The sequence below is a fragment of the Magallana gigas genome, chromosome 7 (genome assembly GCF_963853765.1).
Source record: "Magallana gigas chromosome 7, xbMagGiga1.1, whole genome shotgun sequence".
Lineage (NCBI taxonomy): Eukaryota > Metazoa > Mollusca > Bivalvia > Ostreida > Ostreidae > Magallana > Magallana gigas.
In genome coordinates this window covers 46,923,042-46,935,126 of record NC_088859.1, presented here as the reverse complement: position 1 = coordinate 46,935,126, position 12,085 = coordinate 46,923,042, and the positions used below count along the sequence as shown (strand labels likewise).

Below are 12,085 nucleotides of genomic sequence, written 5' to 3'. Positions count from 1 at the left end.
CATGATCAGTTACAAACATGGGTAAAAGACGTACGTAATTTTAGTGTTGAAACTGTTTGAAATTCTTACGCAAAGTTAGAATGTTTATTATTGTCGGGTGTATTCAAAGAAACCATATTCAATGTATACTTGGTAACTTCTGGCTTACATTTACAGGGTTGCACAAAATAACTAGAAAACAGAATAAGCAAAATAAGCAGTCATGTGGGCTGTTTAAAAGACATACTAGTTCGCACCATGAGCAAATCAATGTCACACATGTTCAAAAGGCTAAATACTTCATGTAACTTGTAACTACTGTACACGCAATGCAAGCATTCCTCTTATGTACCTGTACAAAAGGTTGAGCTAGACTTATTCGATTGCAAATGTTTTATATCATAAAAAATATTTATTTTTATAAAGCCCAGACTATAAACTCCATAATGATTATCCAAGGTTGAATAGTTAACAAATAGTGCAATTCTACATTTATTTTGAATATGCTTGTGAGCATTTTATATGAGAATGCCACATAAATGTTAGCAAAGTGGTTCGAGTATGTTTTAACATATTTCGCTCATCAAAAAAATTATATATTCGTAACTGTAAGAACAGTTCATATTTAATTTAATAAGAAATTTATCAATATTACCCCTTCTTTGGCCTCAGGTTGCGGGGTTGCTACGAAGGGGTGGATGGCGGGAAACTACAGGACAGCGTGGTGGACCTGACGGGGGGCATCTCAGAAACCATCGACATCAAGGACAAAGCCCAGATTCCGGTGGACATCTACGAGATCCTGTGGCGCTCCTGGAAGATGAACAGTTTCCTGGGCTGTAGTATCTCTGTATGTTACCATGGACCCTTACTGTAAAACTTTCGTTATTTCTATTAGTTATTCCCATCATGTAGATTTTAATTGTTTTTATATAGTTACCCCAAAATGTGGCGGTTTCGTCTCGAGAAGTGCGGCGGCCTAACGGTCTATACATGGGCCACGCCTACAGCATCACAGCTCTTGCTGTGGTAAGTAGAACCCTCAATTGCTCTATGAAAATCAACCATATCAATTGCATCCTTTAAAACTTTTTATATAATAAATGGAAAAAATGTATTTACATACATGTTTACCACTATATTAAGCATATCGTTAAAGGAAAATTATATAAACATAAGTAATAAATAAGTTAATTACGTTTACTGGTATTTTTTTCCCTTAAGATTCCATACCAAGGCTCCAATGTCCGCCTGTGCAGACTGAGGAATCCGTGGGGGCGGAGTGAGTGGAACGGTGACTGGTCAGACAAGTACGTCCGTCTGTCTGTCCCCTCTCTCTCTCTCTCTCTCTCTGATAATCTTATCCATAGATATACAGGTATTTACCTTATTTTTTTAATTCCATAATTCGAATATTCATTGCAGCTCTTACCAACTTCGGAACTTGTCACAAGACGCCAGACAGAGACTGGGAATCGTAGTACAAGATGAAGGCGAATTTTGGTAAATGTTTCTGCTGTGTAATGTATTATTTCACTTTTGTTCTGGATATACCATGTTTCTTAAAATATCTCCTTGGATAACATCTGTAAATCAAAATCAAGATATGTAGACAAGGTTAAACGTCTTTAAGCTGTGTTAGTTTTTTTTTCACGCTTTTTACGTTTTTATAGGATACCAATTGACGATGTTTTGGTAAATTTCGAAGAAATACAACTTATTCACCTTCAGCCAGACGCAATCACACAGGGGGTTGCACTGGAAGAGGTGAGAAACTGTTAGATGTAGATACAACAAGTAAAGTTCCTGAATCCAAATACTATATATAGGAACAATGGTTCGGTAATGAATTAATGATCACCGACACTGATGAGAACCAGGGCAAATCTCAAGAGATTGGTTTAATTTTGTTTAAAGACATCTGGGATTTCAATTAAGCCATCTATTGATTTCGCTTTGTGAACCGAAATAAAGTAAGAGGGTGATATGGGTGGCTTTGCTTTGTTAGTGGATGGTTTCTAAACGCCGTTAAATAGCCGAGGAAATCGGATAGCGTTGTAAGACAAATTGTCAAAGGGTCGGAGTGTAGTGATTGAGGAATGCTGTCAGAGAAAAATGTTATCAGCGATCTAGACTGTGAATTACAGGTAAAACCTCACAACAACATTAGATACATACAACAGGGGCTCTGACGATACCCCGGCGCTCACTGCCCTCAGCACCGATCAAATTGCCATTTAATTTTCAAGCAGATGAGCATCGCGATAGAAATTATAATATGTGGGATAGAACATGCATCCCCAAATGATAAAATGCTTCATGGCCCTATTAAATGGCTTTTTAAAAAAAATCAAGGCCACCTATTACACTCAAGGAAAAATATTATTGGTGATTTAAAAAAAAACAACATATAATTTTCTTGCAGAGAAAACGTCAGTGGAACGTGACGGTGTACCACGACCAATGGATTAAGGGCGTCACGGCGGGGGGCTGCGGGAACGCCCCGTACCAAGGTGATTTAGATAAATAATTAAGTGACCAATGATTGTTGGATTCTATTAGATAGGCTGGCCATATATATGTTCATTTATAACCTTTGTATATATACAGACCTATACTGGAAGAACCCACAGTTCTCGGTGACGTTACGTGACGTCGATGACGCCGACAACAAACCGACGTGTACCGTCATCATCAGCCTAATAGAGAAAGAACAGAACAACAAGTCGCAGATAGCCATCGGGTTCGACGTCTACAAGGTCCAAGGATTCACTATTATATGTCTAAGTTTTGTTTGTTTTGTTTCTTGTTAGGTTTATTATTTCACATATCTTTATTTATCAAAACCTAAAGTAGCACACTATCAGCTGCCAGAAATGAGACAACGACTAAAATCAGTGCACTAAAGCAGTAATTACTTGTACATGTATGTACTTATTTTCTGAGGGGAATATACTTGCATCTAATACTCTTCTAGTAATAAAATGGGCGGGGTTGATTAATTTTGATCATAATTTGGGCTTCCACATATCCGTTTTATGATATCATTCATTTTCAAATGAAATAATAAGCTATTGATTTTAACTTCCCGTAAAATAAAACTTTGATTTATCATTTAATATTTGTTTTATAAACCTTCATGCTTTGTTTAAAACGTGATTGACCGTTCAGTTGATTGATTGTATATCATATGACTCCTTATTAACACTGTAGTTGAAGTACCCCCAGAATAAGCCCTTGGACGGAGAGTCAGCCCCCAGAAACGCCCTCATTCTGAAGAAGCGGTCCGGGGTGTATCAGTATAACAGGGAGGTCACCCGACGGTTCGACCTCACCCCCGGGACCTACGTCATCATTCCCAGCACATTCAGGCCTCACGAGGAGGCCGAGTTCATGCTCAGGATCTACACAGAAAAAATCATTAGTAGTCTGTAAGAATACAGTGTTCATATCATTAGTCAGAGTCAAACAGACCTCATTATATCCTGTAAGAACTTAACGCCTTTTATTACAACTTATTTAAAGCCATTTAATGTCTGCACTTAATACTAACATAATTTGTTTTGCTTTGCAGTGTTTTGGATGAAAGCAACGTCGGTGAAGTTAAGGTAATAATGCCTCTTTTGCATCGCTATTTAGATGGGTTTTTTTCTCCAATGTAGTTTATTTTTGTCAATCACGCACCTTGCACCTGTTCAGGCTTTTCACACTAAAATGAAAAATTATTTGGTTCTCTATTTGCCCATCAAACTTGTTTAAATGATTGTAGTGTTGAAGAAGTGATTACTATTTTTAACTCAATAAAAAAGAATACCTTCAAACACAGTTGATGTGTATGATTTATATTTCTGGGTACATGTGGTTATATTCTAGAAAGTAATCCATTTCCTGAAACTTCTTTCAGCCAGAAGTCAAACCCCCGTCAGGGAGGGACCCCTTTCGTGAGTTATTCCTAAAACACGCCGGAGAGGACGGAAAGCTGAAAGCGAAAGAACTCAAGGAATTTGTTTTACAACTATCAACAACAGGTACAGAGCATGTCTTTCAACAAACTTACACTTTCGGTTTTATCTCTAAACAGATTAATGAAATCAGTTATTTATAAAATTTTATTTTTTTTCCTAGAACTAAACGAGCCCTTGAAATTCAGCACAGAAACTTGCAGAAGTTTAATCACAATGATGGATGTATCCTTTTTAATTTTTGTGATTAAAGGCATTATCTGATAGATAGGGTGCATTCCGCATGCTCTGTAATGGATCCCAGATGTAGAGCCGGTGAAGCATCTTGTAAATTTGAGTAAATTGTTTACATCGTGTTGCATCTAACGTACATATGTAGATAAAGAGGCATGTTACTTTGTGTTGTCGTAGCTTAACCGACATTAGAGAAACAAATCAGGGGCGGTGAACCACGAAGAAGCCAGCAAGATGTGGAAGGAGGTGAAAGCTTATCGAGTAGGTATTTAGTCACACTTAATGGGATTATCCCTCCACTTGGATGTGCAAGAAACGACACATCTCGATGGCACAATTAAAGTGTTTTAATGCCTCTGTTCGCAAAAAAATATTCAAGATTTATTATTTGATATAAAGAAAGGGGGAGAACCGTTTGACAAGATAAATTATCAACCCAAATATAGTGCATATATATAAGAATACATGTCCGCCAAGGGATCTATTAAGACAACTAAGTAAATAACAGGCTTCGCATGGGGGAGCAAGCAATTAATGAGTAGTGGGTTACTACATGATCACGTGACAAGACAAAAGACCCATTCGAACAAATTGCCCGAAATAGTAACGATCGCAATTGCAAGGAACAGAAGGAAATATATTAAGACTGTTACATTTCACAAACGACGATGAAAGAGTTGGGAGCAGAGACAGATTAAGGAAATAAAAATCATGCATACTCTTTCCAAAGCTTGTACTAACAAAACATATAATTATACATATATATGTTTGTAACATGACATGAGTGTGCATGTAATTTATCGCTACTGCATCTAAACGCGATAGTTTAGTGTATCCCGTTTATCCAGAGTAAATAATATCCCAGCCTGCTTGGATCGTATTGATTTTCCATTCGTAGATGAAACAGAAAATAGAATAAAATATTAATTTTATTATGTGCAACTAAAACTGGACATGTCTATTTTGATGTGTACTTTGAACATTGCTTCTGTAACTCCAATAAGTCCTCTAGGACGGGTAGAATTTCGATAGCGGACACCTATAACGCCTGGAGAACGATTCTAAGTGGAAAGGTACCATATCCTTGTCAAGTTCCTCAATTCTTTAAAACTTGGTTCTCAGAATTAGAGTTAATTTTTTAGCAGGGGAATAAAGTTTATATATGATAATTGTATGCTGTTGTCTGTAGTAACGAAAAACTTTTAAAATCATTACGTCATGTACATGTATTGCATACAATTATATCCCTTGTGCTCGCGAATTATGAAGGTTAAATATGAGTCTTTTTATTGAAAGTGTTTTTTATTAATTAATACCAGTATCGGGTCTTGACAATATATTTATGTGTTTTCTTAATCCAGGCCGTTTTCCAGCAGTTCGATTTGGACGGATCGGGCACAGTAGATACATATGAACTGGACAAACTCTTCAGTACACTAGGTGAGAGAGAGAGATTTGCTAAATGATAAAAATGTTGATTTTTTAACGATTTTGTTCGAGGAAAAAACAACATGAAACTGATTTAGTTTTGCTGCGTTTCAGGTTTTCCTGTCAATAGAATGGTACAGACAGCTATCGTCAGAAGATACGCGGACCGAAACAACAAGATCCGCCTCACAGACTTTATCATCGTCATCTGTAAACTAACGCTCATGTTCCGTAAGTACGCCCACTTTTCTCTCTACTACGCGTACACACCCAAAACCCACTTTTACTTGAATTTGTTCAGGCAGAAGAAGTTAGCAATTCATGCAATCATAGTTTCTTGTCAAGCTGATTGTCTCACTGCACTTCCCAAGGGCAAACAAAAGCATGTCTGTATAACTATTATTTTTTTATTAATTTTAACTATATTTTATTTCTATTTTAGAAATCTTTAAAGATCAACAGGTAAAAACTGGGAGGCCAGACTCAGCAACATTTTCCATGAACGAGGCAAGTACATGTGTCTGGATCCTGAAAAATATCAGAAAAAAGTGTTGCTTTTAATCTTGTCCTTACAAACTTTACTCTCCATACAGAATGGCCAATACCAATCTACTGCTGATTTTACTCATATATTGTTTGATGTTGTCTACTTTCAGTTCCTGTATTATACAATGTACTGCTAATTCCTGGCAGTGTGTTGGTAAGCGGCAGCGCCGTGATGTGTTCACACCAAACCTCTCTCATTTCTCTACATCACACAAGTCCCTTATCTAGTTGACAGGAAAAGAACTCATGTCTTTTTTGCAATATATTTCTAATCTACCTGAAGAGTCAATGCTTTTGTTTTGTTACATATTTTTATACACATGTATTACGTTTTATAATAAAAGATTTTAATTTGTGCTATTTTTGTTGTGTTTCCTTATTAATAAAAAAAATTGATGTTTTGCGGATACTTTGAAAATTGGTTACTGTCAAAATATAAGAATAGTAACGGCTTCCGTCTTAAAAACAGTGATGTCAGTGGTTCATACCAAAAAGTAAATTGATTGAACCCATTATTTTATAAGTATAAATTCAGGACCTACAGAATTCATTTTTATAATTAACTTTTCAATAAGTACAAATATTATGACAAATTTCAATTTACAACAAAAGGCCCAAGGCCTAGATGGTCACCTGGGTACCATAGCCCTTGTGGAGTCTAAACCCTAATCTGAGACTCCTCTGCTGTTACCGCCTCCTTTTATTATTTGATGCATGTTTCAAAAACATTTATTCATGAAAGGGGTGGCAAGAGTTCGAGGAACCTCGCACTATTTATACCCTAGCTCCAGGTGCCAAAAATTGTAAACTTTTGGTAAAACGAGACTTGCAGTGCTTTCATGGTCAGTCATTTATAGTATTATAATATTTACATATTTTTTATAACAAAGTAAATTTCCTACAATATGGCAGCAATAGGTTACTAAAATGACTTAAGTGACCTAAAAAAATCACATGTTTAACATGCAGCGATATTTGTCACCCCCCCCCCCCCCCCGCCCCTTCCAAAAAAAAAAATGCATCAACCCCTGATCAATGGGCAGTGAATCTTACAATTCAAGGACAGTACAACAGTACACTATGCCCAATATAACAATGTATTTAGTTTATTTCCCGCGACTGAAAGTACTTAAGAAAATATTATACTATTCAATACATTTTTGCTATGTGGCCACATTCGTCCTATCTAAGGACCCTGACCCACGAATTTCACAATTACTAGTAATTAGAGGGCTTCATGGATGATGGACGAAGACCAATTGCAATAGGGTCATCTGAGTGACTCAGTCACTCAGGTGACCTAAAAGTAATTGCACGAAAGAAGTTCAGGTCATAACCACTACTCTTTGAAAATAAATTTTTATGATCTTTATAAATATGCAGTCATTTTCTATTCAGGATCAGAAAGGAGATTTAATGATAATGGAGACGAATGTCTAGTATCTCAATGCAAAATGTTAGCTATCTAAATATAACAAGATTACTATAAGTCGTTAAAAACATTTTTTACATAGGCTATAGCATATCTCATCTTCGCTAGCCAAGGGTTTTTGGTCCACTTCGGTTCCCACGTTGAATATTTTTTTACCTTTCCACTTCGCAATCGCCATACAGCAAAATAGCATACATATCATTTCATATCCCTTATTTTGGTTAGTGTAGATTAACTGTTTTTCTAAGATTAAGGTATTCATTTTTTTACCACTACAACACTAACTAACTGATATGATCCTATTCGGACAATTACGCATTCGAAACATTTTGTTTTAGTTTACAGTTTGTAATAACAAGGTATACTAGTAATTGATTCGTAAAAACAATTTGTCGCTATAGCCAGTTGAATATAATATTTTAAATCCTCTTAAAAATGACCATTTGTCATCATTCGTATGCAATGGACATTTAATGTTTTATACACTTACCCCTATTCTCAAATATATTATGTACATTTATCAATTGTTTCAAATGATTTCTAAGTTAGTTACCAAACTGACAACCATGAAATCGGACAGAATCTAATCAGACAGTAGACCACCACCTCTTATAACTTTATCAAAATTTTTAAGAACAGTTTTTAAAATATGCATACCATTTCTAAAACCTAGTAGTCGTTGATTAGTCATTATGACAATTTTACAAGTTACTGTAAGTATGCCTTCTTTGTAGACAGAGGGATGATGAGTTTTTATCAGGCGACATTTTTATTGTCTTTATTGATAGCTAAAGACACTTTCTTCGAATTATTTATCTCACTATCGTTGTAAATAAAGTCGTTCATTATTTCATCGTAACATTCTCCGAGTAAATCACAGTGATTCATTCATATAAATTTTCTGCCTTGACGCAATTTTTGCTTTTAAGTCGAAGCAGACGGTTGAAATTTAAAGAAAAATGTGGATTTATGTTGACAGACTTATCATGTGGTCGACTAAAGGCATGAAATAGTTGTTGAATGGTAATGTTTTCTATTTTAGTTCTTTTTTGTTTCTAATACTATTTATGAACACATAAAAAAAGATGTTATTAATCTTGTCATATTAACTTTCTGAATGGAAGAATTGATGACGGTCGAATAAACAATGCTAATTTATCAAGCTGAACAGATCATTAATGTTTTATTGCAAGTGCATGTCAATTTACTATTGGAAAGCGCTTTAAATCAAGGATATATTTTCCCACAAAATATTTTGAAAGAAATAGAGTGCAATTGGTAGTTTTTTGTTTTTTTTTTACCTCTACAAGATTTTTCAAGACACAGGATCCAGGCCTGGCCTACAGCTGTTCTAAAATAGAGCACGGAAATAGTCCTACTCGTGAGTACAGTGTTAAATAATTCCCTCCATTTCAATTCAAAAAGATTTTCACGCAAAGTATTTTAAGACTACGATTACTTGTTCCCCCAGAAGACAAAACTATTACCTTTTCTTTACTTCTACGGGGACAAAGATGGAAATATCCCAACCAAGAAACGCATTTCGTGAGTTGTTCTTCAAACACGCTAGCGAGGATGGAAAGCTGGAAGCGAAAGAACTCAAGGAATTTATTTCAGAGTTATCCAGAACAGGTACTTCTTTTCCCATTAAATTCAATGCACATGTGTTAAAATTTGGTAATGTATGACAGATACAAGTTTACTTTTCTATTGTAATGTAGTGGTTTTCCCATTTTGGCCCTCATAAATAATAAGCATTTCCCCCAAATTTAGTACCTTGACACCCCATGGCTTTTATCAGTATTGCTGTTCTTATTTCTAAAATACTAATATCATACATTCTGATATATTCATTCAAAGATAAGTGTTAAAACAACTTGTGTTGCTTAAAAGCTTTACTATAGTATGTTTATACATGGATGGATCCTCACAATGTCAGGGGTCCTGAGTCCACTCGTTGCCGTCAGGGGTCCCCTAACATTGTGAGAATGACATGCATGATTCATAGAAAAAATATTTAACCCATTTATTTATAACAATTGGACATTAAAAACTTCGGTAAAAGACGCGTTTGTCTTTTAAACACACTCTTTTTAAGACAATTATATGAATTTGGTCTCGAAATTGATTTGTTTGACAGTCAGCTGGACAAACGCACATGTACAAACGATTAACAAACAAAAACATTGTAAGTTCACTTATAAATGTACATGTAATATTATCTATTTACAGAGCTTAACGAGCCATTGAAATTCAGCACAGAAACTTGCAGAAGTCTGGTTACTATGATGGATGTATCCTTGAACATTTTATAAAGTCAATATATGTACAGATATTTCGAAGTAAAGGTCTTTGCACATATGTTGAAGCTGTTCACATGTTCCTGTAATTTTGTAAATGTTGTAAATGGCATATCGTGTATTAATTAGGAGCGCCAAATGGAAAAGTAATCATAAAAATTAAATTATCCGTATTGTGTTAGACCATATAATTATTGAAACCATTAAATAAATCGTAATTTATTACACAATCGTTATCTTCAATAAACATTTTAAGTGTGAGCAGCATTCGAATCTTTCTTTTTTGAAATTAACAAATTAATCACTTTGAAGTTACAATTATTCGTTAAGATGACAAATGAAGTGTTGACTCGGTAGTTCATTCATTGTGTATATATATATATATATGTTGGAAAATATCATGTTGTCACCTTTACTAGACGATAGAGAAATAGATCGGGCGGAATGAACTACGGGGAGGCACTGAAGATGTGGCGGGAAATCAAAGAATACATAGTAAGTACATTTTATGAAGTAGATAGTTCACATTATAGTCATAAAATGGGTATAAAAGAAATACACTGGAGGATAATGAAAATATTACTGAGTACAGTAACAAATCATAAAACATACGGTTGATAAAAGGTGTAATAGTCAAATTATCTGTATTTACTACATCATAAAAGATTTGCAGTCGAATTGCATACAGAGATAGGGTGAGGATAATGCACTTTTATTGTGATCCATTATTTGCAGGCTGTTCCAGCAGTTTGATGTCGACAAAGTGGGAGAAATAAAGATACCTCAATTTGACAAACTGTTGCGCTCACTGGGTACAAGTATTTGCATCAACATCTAAATTAAAGCATATCTTCCCGATTGATCCTCAACATCAACTTCTAAATAATGTTTGTTTATCTTACTGTTTGCTTCTCTACGTTCACTTCTAATGCACATTGTATATCTTACTGTTTGATTCTTGATATCCACATCTGATGCATATCTTAATGTTTAATTCTTGACATCCACATTAACGCATACTTTACTGTTCACGCTGGTATAATTTTTCTCTGGTTATTAGCTTCTACTCTAGGCTTTCCAGTCAATAGGAGAATAGAGATGGCTATAGTTAGGCGATATGCGGACAGAGACGACAAAATCCGCCTACAGGACTTCATCATCATTATCTGTAAACTAACACTCATGCACCGTGAGTCTTCAATGGTTTTAATGTTTGAAAACTTTCAGCAATTTATTATTGCATGCATTATCCATGAAGAATATCTCTCTCTGTCAGAGCAGTCCATTGATGTCTAATATATCAAGGTCAAACTGATATCTCTTTTGTATGCACAGAATCTCTAAGATATGGCTTATTTTGAATGAAAACAGATACTTGTATTGTTGCAGAAGTTTTAGAAACAATTCTGTCCCTGATATACATGTGCATATACGATATACAACATTTAAAAACCTGAGATTTATATTAATTTATAAATTGAGATATCACTCCCTAAAATAAGAGGTTTACACCATGATTCTTGGATTGAGATGACCATGTTTTTATTTTAGAAATATTCAAAGAGCAACAGGCAAAATCAGGAGCCTCCGACTCCGCATCATTCTCAATGAATGAGGTAAAAACTGCTGTCGTTGTCTCTTACCAGAGAGCTTGTAGAGCATGAAGGTTTGAGTTTGTCTGTTAGAAATCAGAGTTGTTATTGCTTGATATTAATCCTGATCTTCTTCTTCTTTCAGTTCCTGTATTATACGATGTACTGTTGAATACAGAGTGGCAAATGAAGCACTATCATTGATTGTATCGAAATACATTGAATTTTCTTTCTACATACATGAAAAATATGTACTATATATATCGCTGTATCAATGTTTCTGATAAACAAAAAAAATCTATAAAGAGAGAAAAGTCCTTGTGTTCACTTACAGAGTTTAAACACATATAAACGTGGTTGCAGCAGTTTATGCTTTATAAATACAATCTGTTAAATTTATAATTCATGTTTTCCAGCACAGATTATTGCAATGTTGTCAAAAAAAGTTTAAACAAGTGTTAACTTTTTATTGAGCGAATCAAATGTGCATTACAAATGAAAATTGAATAATGAAACTTAAACATTTCATTGCTGCCTTGCTAAATATAATTAGATAAGATTTAGTAAAATAAAAACAACAATTATCAAACTAACTGAAATTAATTTTTATGA

At 34.8% G+C, this 12,085-nt stretch overlaps 1 protein-coding gene, 1 long non-coding RNA gene and 1 other non-coding gene across 5 annotated transcripts in view; all 3 read left to right on the top strand.

Annotated features, from left to right (window-relative positions):
* LOC109617095 (calpain-9) overlaps positions 1–12,085 on the top strand; it is a 28,464-nt gene that overhangs the window by 3,876 nt on the left and 12,503 nt on the right. The window contains exons 5-20 of one of the 3 annotated variants that reach the window (XM_020065180.3): positions 652–829; positions 916–1,008; positions 1,204–1,289; positions 1,405–1,482; positions 1,653–1,746; positions 2,405–2,492; positions 2,590–2,738; positions 3,193–3,410; positions 3,554–3,587; positions 3,884–4,007; positions 4,105–4,166; positions 5,180–5,248; positions 5,537–5,615; positions 5,718–5,834; positions 6,046–6,110; positions 6,260–6,505. In XM_020065180.3, coding sequence (XP_019920739.3) covers positions 652–829; positions 916–1,008; positions 1,204–1,289; positions 1,405–1,482; positions 1,653–1,746; positions 2,405–2,492; positions 2,590–2,738; positions 3,193–3,410; positions 3,554–3,587; positions 3,884–4,007; positions 4,105–4,166; positions 5,180–5,248; positions 5,537–5,615; positions 5,718–5,834; positions 6,046–6,110; positions 6,260–6,286 — 1,561 coding nt within the window. In that variant the 3' untranslated portion in view covers positions 6,287–6,505. Of the gene's footprint in view, positions 1–651; positions 830–915; positions 1,009–1,203; positions 1,290–1,404; positions 1,483–1,652; positions 1,747–2,404; positions 2,493–2,589; positions 2,739–3,192; positions 3,411–3,553; positions 3,588–3,883; positions 4,008–4,104; positions 4,167–4,367; positions 4,437–5,179; positions 5,249–5,536; positions 5,616–5,717; positions 5,835–6,045; positions 6,111–6,259; positions 6,506–12,085 lie in introns of those variants that run through there. The other 2 variants (XM_020065176.3, XM_020065178.3) reach the window with 2 other exon arrangements.
* On the top strand, positions 8,755–10,377 carry LOC136270279 (uncharacterized). The gene is made up of 4 exons (XR_010708038.1): positions 8,755–8,962; positions 9,096–9,213; positions 9,814–9,875; positions 10,308–10,377. It is a non-coding gene; the product is annotated as an uncharacterized lncRNA (long non-coding RNA).
* Positions 10,619–12,031, top strand: LOC105333798 (uncharacterized). Its single transcript, XR_010708037.1, has 4 exons — positions 10,619–10,693; positions 10,942–11,070; positions 11,433–11,497; positions 11,619–12,031. It is a non-coding gene; the product is annotated as an uncharacterized protein (transcript).